General features: G+C 36.3%; 1 protein-coding gene and 2 pseudogenes across 1 annotated transcript; 2 read left to right on the top strand and 1 right to left on the bottom strand.

The window, feature by feature from the left end:
* Positions 1 to 2,955: 2,955 nt before the first annotated feature.
* On the bottom strand, positions 2,956 to 4,497 carry LOC131769182 (uncharacterized; annotated as a pseudogene).
* Positions 4,498 to 4,812: 315 nt separating this feature from the next.
* On the top strand, positions 4,813 to 6,618 carry LOC136277369 (uncharacterized; annotated as a pseudogene).
* A 3,511-nt stretch (positions 6,619 to 10,129) lies between these two features.
* LOC136277249 (uncharacterized) lies at positions 10,130 to 14,217 on the top strand. Its single transcript, XM_066159011.1, has 5 exons — positions 10,130 to 10,231; positions 11,217 to 11,248; positions 11,944 to 12,109; positions 12,580 to 12,783; positions 13,332 to 14,217. Exons 1-5 carry the CDS (start codon positions 10,201 to 10,203, stop codon positions 13,406 to 13,408), a joined length of 510 nt encoding a protein of 169 aa, XP_066015108.1. The 5' UTR covers positions 10,130 to 10,200; the 3' UTR covers positions 13,409 to 14,217.
* Positions 14,218 to 14,305: the final 88 nt, after the last annotated feature.

Below are 14,305 nucleotides of genomic sequence, written 5' to 3'. Positions count from 1 at the left end.
ACAAAATAAACCATACTGACAGTAAAGTAAAGTGAAGTATAACTTTATTTAGACACTATAGGTATTTAAAGCCAGGGGCGTGTGAGATCGTGTTATTAACATGAAATATAGATAAATCAAAATAAAAAAAGGGATTTAACTTTTTTCCAATAATTATTGATATCTTAAGAATACATGTACACATCATTATTCTTCGGTTTACACTGGTCAGTTAGACTTTCAAAATTAACATGTAATTAAAATTCAACTTAGCTTCAAGTATCAATTTACTGTGAGCCTGCAGCAAGAGTTGGCAAGAAATGCTTAATTAATTAAGATCAAGCTTAAAGTGTCAAAACCCTACTCAGTGCTATTGACACACAGCTGCCAGCATCCCCATCCATTACACCAGTCCTTGGGCTACAACTGGGTGGGGCAGGCTTGATTTTCAGGCCCTCCATTTTATGCACCCATGTGTACATATGTACGTATGTGTTTGTGTACATGTATCGTATTGCTAACTTAGCTTGCTTCCTCTTCTCACATAAAAGAAAATGCAGATAAAAATGCTAAGAACCACCGTATACAATGGGCTGACTCACAGGAGATGACAGGATGCAGACTAAGTTTTGATGGCATCCCATTCCAAATTGTGGGGGTCAAAGTTTTAGAATGCCAAAATGGGCCAGACAGAAATAAGGCACTCAAAAGGAAGAAGGCTCAAAAGAGACTACAAAAAGATGTAAGCATGCATAATAATTAACTAAATAAGAATGTAAACAAGATGATATTATTACTTAAGGACTCCCAAAGAGGATATCATATATAGGGCATTACATAGTTATTGATTTACCTTCACCTATTTGCTCTTAAGCTAACAAGGTGGTAAGTCCCAACTGATTTTTCTAAGCAAGTTGGTGAGCACTCATCTCTCCCTCAGGGCTAATAGTAGGCAATAATGTTTTCTTTTTTACCACTTGCAAGTAAAAGGACATATCACATTTTATTTGTTAAAATAAGCAAAGTCGCAAAAAAGGACCACTGTGACTGCAGTTTACAAGGTAGGAATCAAGTACTATTTTAAAGAATATATTGATTTTATATTATGTCATACATGCATATGTATTGGAAGAAATGATACAATCTTCATAATTTAAGTATCATGTTTTAGTTGCAAGAACATTAGAGAGATTTCTATTTAAATGGTAGTAAGCTTCAATAAGTTTTATTATTTGAACTCAATAGTATTGGGATCAGGAAGACAAATTACAAATAAAACAATATTCTAAATTATGAGTTGCAGTTGATTGCAGTGCTATTGTTGTTGTTGCTTTTGTTATGCTTTGGTCACCTTGTGTGACCCAGAGAAAGCATGACACCTTTATACATCCTTCTCACTTGTAGAACAAAAACTTTTATATATCTACATTCTCTGAAAACACCTTAGGCCTAAAATCATAGTCATGTGATATCAATATATAACACACTGAGATCTAAGGTCAAGATGAGCTTTTGATTCCTTACCTTCTGTACTCATTTGGCAGAAATTGTGTCACTAAAACTGTGATGACACCACTTAAGGTCTTGTCTCTATTGTCTGCAAGAAATTGGTGCTTATATGTCCTATTCTTTCTTTCCACACCATTGGTAGTGTTCACTTTCACATTGAAGCGGTCCTTCCTGTATACCCAAACCCAGCGCTGCCAATAGAAACAAAGTGTCCAAGTAAACTTCATGAATATAAACTGCATGTAATCTGATTTTCATCTTGTGGATCTCCTTGTAAGAGCATCTTGGACCCATCTCAGACTCATGCTGAATGATTAATGGCCCAAAATGACATCATCCGAGGAGATGGCCTGTTTGATGTTTAAAGTCAGAGCGACAAGGATTTTAAGTGAACATAATAAGATGTGAGTGTAATTTTTAAGCCAAAAATCTTGAATTGTTGCTGGATAATTTATAAGGGATAATTCTACAATTATTATAATGTATGCAAGGGATACACTTGCCTGTCTTTCGGGAAGCCATGTTGTGTTCATCCACTTTTGGAGTCTTGTATTGGTCCTCCACAGTTCACTGTCTTGAAGATCTCTAAGTGCTAAATTGAAGTCCCCTTCTGTGGAAGTTCTTGCAAGGTTTCGCAAACTGTTCAGGAGGTTGTCTTTCTTGTCTTTGTTAATGCCATTCTTTGAGTTGTTGATCCACCGTACCCATGCTTGTTCTCGATGGAAATCACAAATATACACAAGACAGCCTGGAAAAGTTATAAAAATGAGTTGTAAAATCTCTCTGATAAGAGAATACATGCTGCCAACCACTTCAGCTAACACAAGGCCTATTGCATGCTAAAAATTAAACTACCAACAAAGGGTGCCTAGCATGACCTGTGAGCCATAGAGTGAAATAATAATACTATTACTACTACTACTACTACTAAAAATAATACTTATAATGCTAATAATAATAATAATACTAGTAATTTATTACTATCATTATTGTTGTAATAGTAACATTGATTTTTTCCAGGAATGGAAAATACACATTGACCCTTTTGCTTCCAAGATCTCAATGTTAATTATCCTTACCATCATCTACACATTTCTTATTTTTTAATTGATTCTAAAAGATTTCCAAAACTTTCTAGGACCAGAAGCCTTTTTCCAGGACTTTCCAATTGTGCAAATGCCAATATAAAATTCTGGGACTTTCCAGGTTTTCCAGGACAAGTATGAACACTGTTGATATTTTCATGAAATTAAAGTAATGATTTTGGAATGTCTGGAGAATTACTGGTAATTGGCAATAATTTATTGTCATTATTTTCAGGTTAGTCCTGTAAGAAATAATTTTTTTCTTTTTTTGGGGGGGGGGGGGAGGGGGGGGAAAGAACTTATTCCTAATAAGTATTGCCTCTCTATATTTCCCACTTGAAATAAAGAAAATGGTTATAAAATGGTTATTATCAATATTTACCAGTATATGTTTACATGCTTACTTGGAAACAGCCTTTCAATGGCATTGATCTCAGCCTCACTGAAGTCCACCATAAAGAAATCAGGGTTCCATGTTGGGTTCCAGTCCTTAATGAGCTGTAGAGCTTCATTAATGGCATCTGCATTTTCCAGCAGAACCACAAAAGAAGCAACAACACAGTAATCTACATTGGTTTTCACACACAGAAAGAATGTGGGGAGGGCATAGCGTGAAGTTTTGTATGTTGCATCCAGTAGGCAAATTTCACCACCATACTTAAAAAGCAGCTCTCTTTGCCACTTCGTCTGGTGAACAAGGAGGAGGTTGTTGGATGGATCACCTATACTTATTTTAATTACATCAGTGCTGTCTTCTTCCTTCAGTGACTGTGGTTGTTGATAGGACTCACTATCACTTGTAAGGCAGTAAGGCCTGAAAAAGAAATTATCATCTGGGCTTTCTTCTTTCCACTTCTTGATTTTTAAGTCAAGGTTTTCTTGATCACTTTGTGAATGTCTGCACACCACTGTGGCACGATACATGTGGTTCCTGACATCCATGGTTGTTGGGAAGAACCGTCTGTTGGTTAGATCTGGAGGCTGTTGGCCTGTGAAAAGTTCCTTCTTTACATAATGATGCAGGTGCTGTTGCATTTCAGAAACACAATTAACACCACTTCCAACAAGCTCATTAATTTTTTTAACCAGTGTCTCATCAATAGGCTGAAGTAGCCCAGCAGTCTGATTACACAACAAGAAAGAAAGAATAATTGCTTTATTATTTATTCATTTATAAAAAAAACACAACCTCATCCCCAGGTTTTCTTGGTCAACGGTTCAATAACCTGGAGCCGGCTGCTTTTGATGTCATTGGTTCAATATGAGAAAATTTTTTCCAAATTTGGTCAACAGCAGCTGGTTATGATGAAATATGTGAGTGGTTTTAAACCTTTCAGAAACAGGGAAATATTTTGAATGAATAATAATGCAAATTATACCAACATTACTATCGGCAGTCCTCTGGTAGGGCTTTTCAGTAATAGTTACAGAATGTTATAATTACAGAGTACTGAACACTGTATTTTTTAAGAAAATCCATTTAAAAAGTCCATGACGGCATTCCATTAAAACAGTGCCAGTGGAAATCCCTCTCCGATAAAATTGTGATATTATAGTCTTGACATTAAGTTTGAGGAATGAGTGCCAGTGTAGCTAAAAGAAGCTCTACATGTAGTACATTTTATTGGTCTTTTGTTGTGATGTATAATCTTTATTCATTCTTTATATATATTCGACATGACAGTGAAAGCAGCACAGTCTACAGTAGACTGATGATCTGTGTGAAGTTAAGTCACCTTCAATTCCCCACCAAACTTCAGTTTCCTGATTGCAAAAAAAATTTAATTGATGGCCAAGTACTTACCCTCCCCATGGGGTGAAATAAGTGATCCGTAGGTTTAGGAAGTAATATGTAAATACACTCCTCTGTAGCTATTGTTTGCTTCTTTTCTGACTCTAGGGATGTTCTCAGAAATTTTGACATTGTCTCCCTTCTACTCTTTGTGTTCTCTGAAATCTAACGATACAATGTTTTAATTAAAATAATATTTGAAAAATTGGTTTCTAAAATATTCACTCTGTTTCCATTACAGGTAAATTTGTTTCAATTCTGCACAACGAAATGTCCAAAGTCGCAAAAAAGGACCACTGTGACTGCAGTTTACAAGGTAGGAATCAAGTACTATTTTAAAGGATACTTTTCATTACTTCTAAGTTTATTGATAACTTGACTATTCCCATATGACTGCTCTATCTAACAATCCAATAAATCTATTTGGTTTCAGAAGGAGAATGCTGATCACTGCTATAACAACACCAAACAGCGCTTTATAGTACAGGATACGAAGAAATGTGACTGTCCAGCAAAGATCCACCTAAGGAAAATAATCAAGTATCCTGAAAATAAGGTCAGTTTATTTTAATTATTGAATAAGGGTTCAGGGGGCACTACCATTAACATGAATGATCACTAGCCTAATAAAGGGTGCTTAATCCTAATGGGCCTTGTGTTACATGTAGGTGAAGTGGACATATGATAAGACAACCTGGACATTTCGTTGTGCAGAATTGAAACAAATTTACCTGTAATGGAAACAGAGTGAATATTTTAGAAACCAATTTTCAAATACTATTTTAATTAAAACATTGTATCGTTAGATTTCAGAGAACACAAAGAGTAGAAGGGAGACAATGTCAAAATTTCTGAGAACATCCCTAGAGTCAGAAAAGAAGCAAACAATAGCTACAGAGGAGTGTATTTACATATTTCTTCCTAAACCTACGGATCACTTATTTCACCCCATGGGGAGGGTAAGTACTTGGCCATCAATTAAATTTTTTTTGCAATCAGGAAACTGAAGTTTGGTGGGGAATTGAAGGTGACTTAACTTCACACAGATCATCAGTCTACTGTAGACTGTGCTGCTTCCACTTTCATGTCGATTTATATAAAGAATGAATAAAGATTATACATCACAACAAAAGACCAATAAAATGTACTACATGTAGAGCTTCTTTTAGCTACACTGGCACTCATTCCTCAAACTCAATGTCAAGACTATAATATCACAATTTTATCGGAGAGGGATTTCCACTGGCACTGTTTTAATGGAATGCCGTCATGGACTTTTTAAATGGATTTTCTTAAAAAATACAGTGTTCAGTACTCTGTAATTATAACATTCTGTAACTATTACTGAAAAGCCCTACCAGAGGACTGCCGATAGTAATGTTGGTATAATTTGCATTATTATTCATTCAAAATATTTCCCTGTTTCTGAAAGGTTAAAACCACTCACATATTTCATCATAACCAGCTGCTGTTGACCAAATTTGGAAAAAATTTTCTCATATTGAACCAATGACATCAAAAGCAGCCGGCTCCAGGTTATTGAACCGTTGACCAAGAAAACCTGGGGATGAGGTTGTGTTTTTTTTTTATAAATGAATAAATAATAAAGCAATTATTCTTTCTTTCTTGTTGTATAATCAGACTGCTGGGCTACTTCAGCCTATTGATGAGACACTGGTTAAAAAAAATTAATGAGCTTGTTGGAAGTGGTGTTAATTGTGTTTCTGAAATGCAACGGCACCTGCATCATTATGTAAAGAAGGAACTTTTCACAGGCCAACAGCCTCCAGATCTAACCAACAGACGGTTCTTCCCAACAACCATGGATGTCAGGAACCACATGTATCGTGCCACAGTGGTGTGCAGACATTCGCAAAGTGATCAAGAAAACCTTGACTTAAAAATCAAGAAGTGGAAAGAAGAAAGCCCAGATGATAATTTCTTTTTCAGGCCTTACTGCCTTACAAGTGATAGTGAGTCCTATCAACAACCACAGTCACTGAAGGAAGAAGACAGCACTGATGTAATTAAAATAAGTATAGGTGATCCATCCAACAACCTCCTCCTTGTTCACCAGACGAAGTGGCAAAGAGAGCTGCTTTTTAAGTATGGTGGTGAAATTTGCCTACTGGATGCAACATACAAAACTTCACGCTATGCCCTTCCCACATTCTTTCTGTGTGTGAAAACCAATGTAGATTACTGTGTTGTTGCTTCTTTCGTGGTTCTGCTGGAAAATGCAGATGCCATTAATGAAGCTCTACAGCTCACTCATTAAGGACTGGAACCCAACATGGAACCCTGATTTCTTTATGGTGGACTTCAGTGAGGCTGAGATCAATGCCATTGAAAGGCTGTTTCCAAGTAAGCATGTAAACATATACTGGTAAATATTGATAATAACCATTTTATAACCATTTTCTTTATTTCAAGTGGGAAATATAGAGAGGCAATACTTATTAGGAATAAGTTCTTTCCCCCCCTCCCCCCCCCCAAAAAAAAAGAAAAAAAATTCTTTCTTACAGGACTAACCTGAAAATAATGACAATAAATTATTGCCAATTACCAGTAATTCTCCAGACATTCCAAAATCATTACTTTAATTTCATGAAAATATCAACAGTGTTCATACTTGTCCTGGAAAACCTGGAAAGTCCCAGAATTTTATTTTGGCATTAGCACAATTGGAAAGTCCTGGAAAAAGGCTTCTGGTCCTAGAAAGTTTTGGAAATCTTTTAGAATCAATTAAAAAATAAGAAATGTGTAGATGATGGTAAGGATAATTAACATTGAGATCTTGGAAGCAAAAGGGTCAATGTGTATTTTCCATTCCTGGAAAAAATCAATGTTACTATTACAACAATAATGATAGTAATAAATTACTAGTATTATTATTATTAGCATTATAAGTATTATTTTTAGTAGTAGTAGTAGTAGTAATAGTATTATTATTTCACTCTATGGCTCACAGGTCATGCTAGGCACCCTTTGTTGGTAGTTTAATTTTTAGCATACAATAGGCCTTGTGTTAGCTGAAGTGGTTGGCAGCATGTATTCTCTTATCAGAGAGATTTTACAACTCAGTTTTATAACTTTTCCAGGTTGTCTTGTGTATATTTGTGATTTCCATCGAGAACAAGCATGGGTACGGTGGATCAACAACTCAAAGAATGGCATTAACAAAGACAAGAAAGACAACCTCCTGAACAGTTTGTGAAACCTTGCAAGAACTTCCACAGAAGGGGACTTCAATTTAGCACTTAGAGATCTTCAAGACAGTGAACTGTGGAGGACCAATACAAGACTCCAAAAGTGGATGAACACAACATGGCTTCCCGAAAGACAGGCAAGTGTATCCCTTGCATACATTATAATAATTGTAGAATTATCCCTTATAAATTATCCAGCAACAATTCAAGATTTTTGGCTTAAAAATTACACTCACATCTTATTATGTTCACTTAAAATCCTTGTCGCTCTGACTTTAAACATCAAACAGGCCATCTCCTCGGATGATGTCATTTTGGGCCATTAATCATTCAGCATGAGTCTGAGATGGGTCCAAGATGCTCTTACAAGGAGATCCACAAGATGAAAATCAGATTACATGCAGTTTATATTCATGAAGTTTACTTGGACACTTTGTTTCTATTGGCAGCGCTGGGTTTGGGTATACAGTAAGGACCGCTTCAATGTGAAAGTGAACACTACCAATGGTGTGGAAAGAAAGAATAGGACATATAAGCACCAATTTCTTGCAGACAATAGAGACAAGACCTTAAGTGGTGTCATCACAGTTTTAGTGACACAATTTCTGCCAAATGAGTACAGAAGGTAAGGAATCAAAAGCTCATCTTGACCTTAGATCTCACTGTGTTATATATTGATATCACATAACTATGATTTTAGGCCTAAGGTGTTTTCAGAGAATGTAGATATATAAAAGTTTTTGTTCTACAAGTGAGAAGGATGTATAAAGGTGTCATGCTTACTCTGGGTCACACAAGGTGACCAAAGCATAACAAAAGCAACAACAACAATAGCACTGCAATCAACTGCAACTCATAATTTAGAATATTGTTTTATTGTAATTTGTCTTCCTGCTCCCAATACTATTGAGTTCAAATAATAAAACTTATTTAAGCTTATTACCATTTAAATAGAAATCTCTCTAATGTTCTTGCAACTAAAACATGATACTTAAATTATGAAGATTGTATCATTTCTTCCAATACATATGCAAGTTTGACGTTATATAAAATCAACATAACTTCCCACTTGGCTATTTTATCAGATGAGTGCCACATTCCTTGTGTGGTATGAACTAGTCAGTAATAAAATACCAAGTCATACCTTCTGTTGATAACATCACCTGGATTATAATTTCCTTCCCTAGGTATGCTGAAAATAACATGCGTAACTCAAGTGCTTATCGCCAGTACAATTCACATCTTCCAAGGTGGTTACACAATCGACCAAGACAGTTTATTACCCACTGCAGTCAACACCTTACACATGCACAATCAATAACAAAAGAAGACATCGCTCAAGAAGGAGATGGCCAGTTCCTTGTTAAAAGCCAAAGTGACAATAAAATTTCATACCATGTGCACTTTGGTGATTGCAGCAACATGCCTTCCTGCACTTGTCCTGACTGGCAAAGACATCACTGGCCATGCAAGCATTTTGTGGCTATCTACAAACATTTTCCAGAATGGGGATGGGAAGCAATGTCTCCTTACTACAGTTCAAGCCCCTATTTCCAGATTGATCCGAATGTAGTTCCACCTTTATCTTCTGAGGGATGTTCCTCCACTGACTGTACCATAATGCAGGATTCAACCCAAAAAGAGAAAGAAAAAGGATCAACGGAATATAGCAGTAAATTTACATAAAGTACAAAGAGTCCTGTAGCACATGAAGATTCTCATGTAGAAACAAGTCATTTGTAGTTGCAGTAAGCCATCGTGGTACAAAACCCGAAATGTTACCAGCATACTTCGCTGAGTAGAAAGTTAAGCAATTTTTCAAAAGCGCCGACTGTAATTTTTTTTAAGTCCTGTAATAATGAAAATAATTCTTCTGTAAAAAATTTTTCTTCTAGCAGACTTAAATTTTCTGAAAAAAATAACATACAATGTATGGAAAAACTATCACAAACAACAGGGCAGATTCAAGGAAAGGTACAGCCATAGGCACTATGAAGCAAACATCCCCACCACTCCCAAAATGCATTATCAGTTGCCTCAGATGTCCAGGCTGCCCAGGGAACAATTTAAACATTAAATAAGTACAGTTTTGCGTATTCAGATTAATTACTGCTAGGTGCATTATTTTATGACAACGTACTTTAACAAGTTAGGTATATCATATATTTCATATCACAAAAGCAAATAATTTCTGGTGTTATCGCTAATTGGGATATCAGATCAAGAAAGAAGAAGGTTATTAATAAAGAGTTTAATTTTAGCTGAAGGTTTTTCGAGTTATTAATTTGACAATTCACTGTACGTTGTAAAATTACAAAGCAAAACACTAAATTTAGGTTGGAAAACACTAAAATACTTACTCACCTTCGGTCTAAAAACGTTTTTCACTTTACTGCTGTAAAAATTTGAGTTTGTGTTTCTTGTATACTCCAATGTGACTACATACGCTCGTGGCAAAAACTTTGAAAGGTCACGCAAGCAAGCAAAGGCCTGGGCACAAATTCAGTAGGCTTGGCTACTTAGTTGAGCCTGGTTTCTAAGTGATATTGCACCATTGCACCATTCGCCTTTGACGAGACATCTGTTTTTGTCGCATTTGTTGAAATTTATCATTTATTCATCGAATATGGCTAAATGTGGAGCTGAATCCCGTGATGGTGAGTCATTTTAATTTGCTTTTTTTCAATTGGCGCAGAACTTTTTCGAAAAAAAAACTACACTATTACATATTATCTTCAAACCTTTTACTGTTTATATGAACGAGGGAGGGGCGGTAAGTTTCTGAAGATGCTGTCTTACTGAGTCAGACGTTAGACGACGTGCTAACGCCCCAAATGTCAGCTTTTGAATTCTTTACGGTAGCCTATTTACGTATCAACTCATTTGATAAACTGAATTACCCTGTTTTTGCGAAGATAGTTCGATCGGAGTTACCGATGTGTCGATGAAATCTGTAATCCAATCCTCAAAACTCTGCAGAATAATAAATGCATAACCGAGGCGGTCCAGAAAATCAGTACAAATCCTTGGTTTATATTACGTTTGGCCCTGACCATTGTCAGGTTAAACATAATTTTTTTTGGACAACTTGTCTTTTTTCTTCCTTATTAATTTCATAACTGAACTTTGTACCTCAAACATGGATTCTTTGGCAGATTCCTAGATATACATCTGTTTAGACAATACAACCGGATAGAGTATTTCAAAAATCCAATAAAAGCTGACCTTCACGAGATTTTGCCTCAAGGGTTTTGAAAGTGGTGTGAATTTATAGTGCCAAGAATTTCTTTACGTAGCAAACGAAAGTGGACATGATGGGGATAACCAAGCCTCGTCACCAGATTCATTAGACCCATCACACGATGAAAACCAGGGTTATGTATGATCAATCGCTCCGACGAAGAGCTAACGCTCGAAACGTCAGCTTTTTTACCCTTTACGGTGGCTAATTTACGTTTTCAACCCAGTTGTTAACACTAAATTACCTGCTATACTCTCCCACCAACGCAGCACCACAGTTTCTTTAGAAACTTACCCCTTTATACATGAGACTGGTCGCTGTTGGTATATTATTTAAAATACATTGACTTTATTTTGTCCAGGTTTTTTCCCTAGACTAACAAACATTTTGTTTTTTTACAGTAATGATGATTCCAAATAATATTTCCATTCAGGTAAAGACTTTTGCTTTGTTGTGAATTCTTTGTTTTGTTTTATGGTTGTTGTTGTTTAGTATTTGTTTTTACTTTTTTTTTTCATGATGATCAAAAGATCCGCGGGCTATTTAACTCTTTCACCCCTAAGAGTTACTATCGTCTAATCTCTCCTTACAATTTCGCCCTTGAATCAAACATGAAGGTCTTGAGAATAAAGGAAATGATCACTAACTTAAGGAACTCTTGATTGTTAGAGAAATTCTCCTTCCTGGTACCTCAGGAAATGTATAGAAAACATTATGGAAAATTTGCATATTGATGTTAAAGTGTTAAGGGTTAAGTGGTGTTCTATGTCTATGTGGTGTTCTATGTCTAGTGGATGTTATTACCGCCTTGTTGGTCATTTCCTGAATTATTGCTCCTGCTTTTGCGCGGTTGCGAAAAATTCTCTTAGCATTTAATGGGCAAATAACTTGCGAGTCTTTCAGTTTGATGGTTTTTTTTAATCAGGTACACATACTTTTTGACTAGGCACTGTATTGAAACAGCAGAAAGCGTGGACAAATTGATCACTCTTTTTTTTTTTTTTCTTTTAACGGAATGTGGCGTGACAGGTCACTCTTTATAACATAATGTGACTCTAGCCTAGCGTGACCTATTTTATATCACTTAGCCTCCCAGATGCAGTCTTGACCATCCATTTTGTTTTTTAGGAGATATCAGGGGATTCAGAAGAATTCATTTTGATTTTCGACCAGGAGGAGGTTCTTCAAGATCTCGAACACGCTTCTGCACACTTTGTAAAAGATGGGAACTCTGGCGAGATGCATGTGGAACTTGTGAAAAGAAATCCTCACAATCTGATTGGTATTTTTCCATGTAAGTACACGTATCAAGCGTTTCTGTGTTTCCCCTTGCTACAAAACAGCTTTTGTCGTCATGCCTTTCATTCCACACCCTCCATAACTATATAAAAGGATCTATGTTGTGCCCCTAGTAACTTGTTTGAGAAAGATTAGATTATCAACTGTTTTCGCCAAAAAGATTTTGAAGACTCCTTTTTTTTTTTTTAGAATCAAGTGTAGTATCCTGTTGCTAGCAGAGCTTATCTCAGATCCCGTGGTTTAACGCAACTGGGAGTATCACAACACCTCCTAAAAGGAATGCAGAGTAAAAAAATGTGAATGCTCGGCAATTTGCTTACTTTTTCCAGACTGTTCGCTGTTTCTCCAGGTCTTGAACCCAGACCTCTTGACGTGGGGTTGGGGTGTTAGGCCATGAGACACTCAAATAATTTTCCCCCCTTTCTGAAACATATCCGTTTTACATTATCCTATTTTGTGCTTCAGCTTCTTTAACACCTGGAAAATTCAGGGTTAGAGTAACATCCTCAGATGGCTCATTCCTTGGAATAGCTTTCTTTAGCTGTTGGGACAATACTTCAAAAACATTGGAGCAACTGAAGCGCAATCGCAACCTGCAGAGTATTTTTTTGCAGTACTGCATCCAAAATATTGGAGTATTACCAGTTCCTTATGACGTTGCTGCTCCTGGTATGTTGTTATATTTTAATTGTAATGATATTGATTCTGCTGAGCTTTTCAACCCGTCATCAGTAAACTTTTTTAGATGAATTTTGTGTTATCACAAGATTACCCTCCAGCCGATAGGAGGGCCTCTTGTCTTCTGTATGCTCTCAATTGGAATTTGCATTCTGCCAGGCTCTTCCTTGGGGCGTTCTTGCAAAACATTCTTAAGGGGCTTTCAAACAACCGCATTTGAAGAGAAGTTGGTGCTTTATACTGAAAGACTTTCATCCAATCTTTTTGCCCAAAGAATTCAAAGTATCGGATTTTGCCTCCCCTTGTCCTATTTGTTTTTTAACAGAAGTACACGTAAGTTAAGTCAATACTGGCAAAGAATGCTGCTCAAGATATCGAAAGAACTGCAATTATATTAGTATCCTTTTTTTCTAGTATTATGCGTCAAGTTGGTTTATCCATCCATGCGCATTCTATATCACAATGAAAGACTGGGAAGTTTTGCCTTAAGGGTTTTAAAAGTGGTGTGAATTTATAACGATAAGAATTTCTTTTTACAGAAGATGCAGCAAGCGAAAGTGGATATGACGGGGATAACGAAGCCTCGTCATCTGATTCAGCAGACGATAGGAACTGAGTTAATTTATGAGATATGTTGAACTGGTGGAACTGAGTTAATTTATGAGATATATTGGACTGGTTACTTCTGCTATGTTATTTAAGTTGTCTTATGTGTTGAGTTCATTCACCATCCATGTAAAGCCTTTCGCTATCAGTTTGGTCAGATTTGGTTTGGTTTGAGGAATTATAACAGATTTTAATGCAATTTACTTATGAGAGCTTGAATCAAAACACAGGTTTCGAGGAAAACTAATGACCAATATGACGTGCGGGACATTACGTACCCCTCGTAAACATAGGACCCGTAATATTTTTGAGAGGAAAAAAAACATATCATTACTGTCGAGCACAGAAGTTATATTGACTATGTAAAGGGTGGCATTTTATTTTGATATGATGCAGGAGTACTTTGTTACTCTAGAGTAAGGTTTTCAATAGACCACCGGTAACTGGTTAGAAACCCCTGCTCAAGGGAAGTGTAATTATTGGCTGTTTTTCTTCTACGTATGCTTTTTACTATCAGGTGAATTAAAAGGCTCCACCTGAGAGTGAAAGGTCGCATCTTTGACCAAAAAATATGAAGAAGAATAGAATGAAATCAAGGCATCCTTTTGTTTCCTGTGAATTTTCTAAGCTGATTTCACGTGGTTTTCAGTTAATTCATGAACGCGTCACGCGTTGTGTGACTCGGTGTTAAGTTACGAGAGGAACTGCACGTTATAAGGAATAGTATAGGAAACGAAGTATGGTCGATTTACAACGATACATATTTCGAAATATGAACATTTTTCTCGTAAAATCAATAAAACTTACTCATACCCTGTGTATCCGTTGTATTTTCTGGCGATTTCTGCCGTTTTAAGCTTGCTTTACCATCACTGTTATTCACGTCATCTACTTTTATTACGTTGGT

This window comes from Pocillopora verrucosa, chromosome 12, assembly GCF_036669915.1.
Source record: "Pocillopora verrucosa isolate sample1 chromosome 12, ASM3666991v2, whole genome shotgun sequence".
NCBI classification, from domain to species: domain Eukaryota; kingdom Metazoa; phylum Cnidaria; class Anthozoa; order Scleractinia; family Pocilloporidae; genus Pocillopora; species Pocillopora verrucosa.
This window is presented reverse-complemented; position numbering and strand designations above follow the sequence as displayed.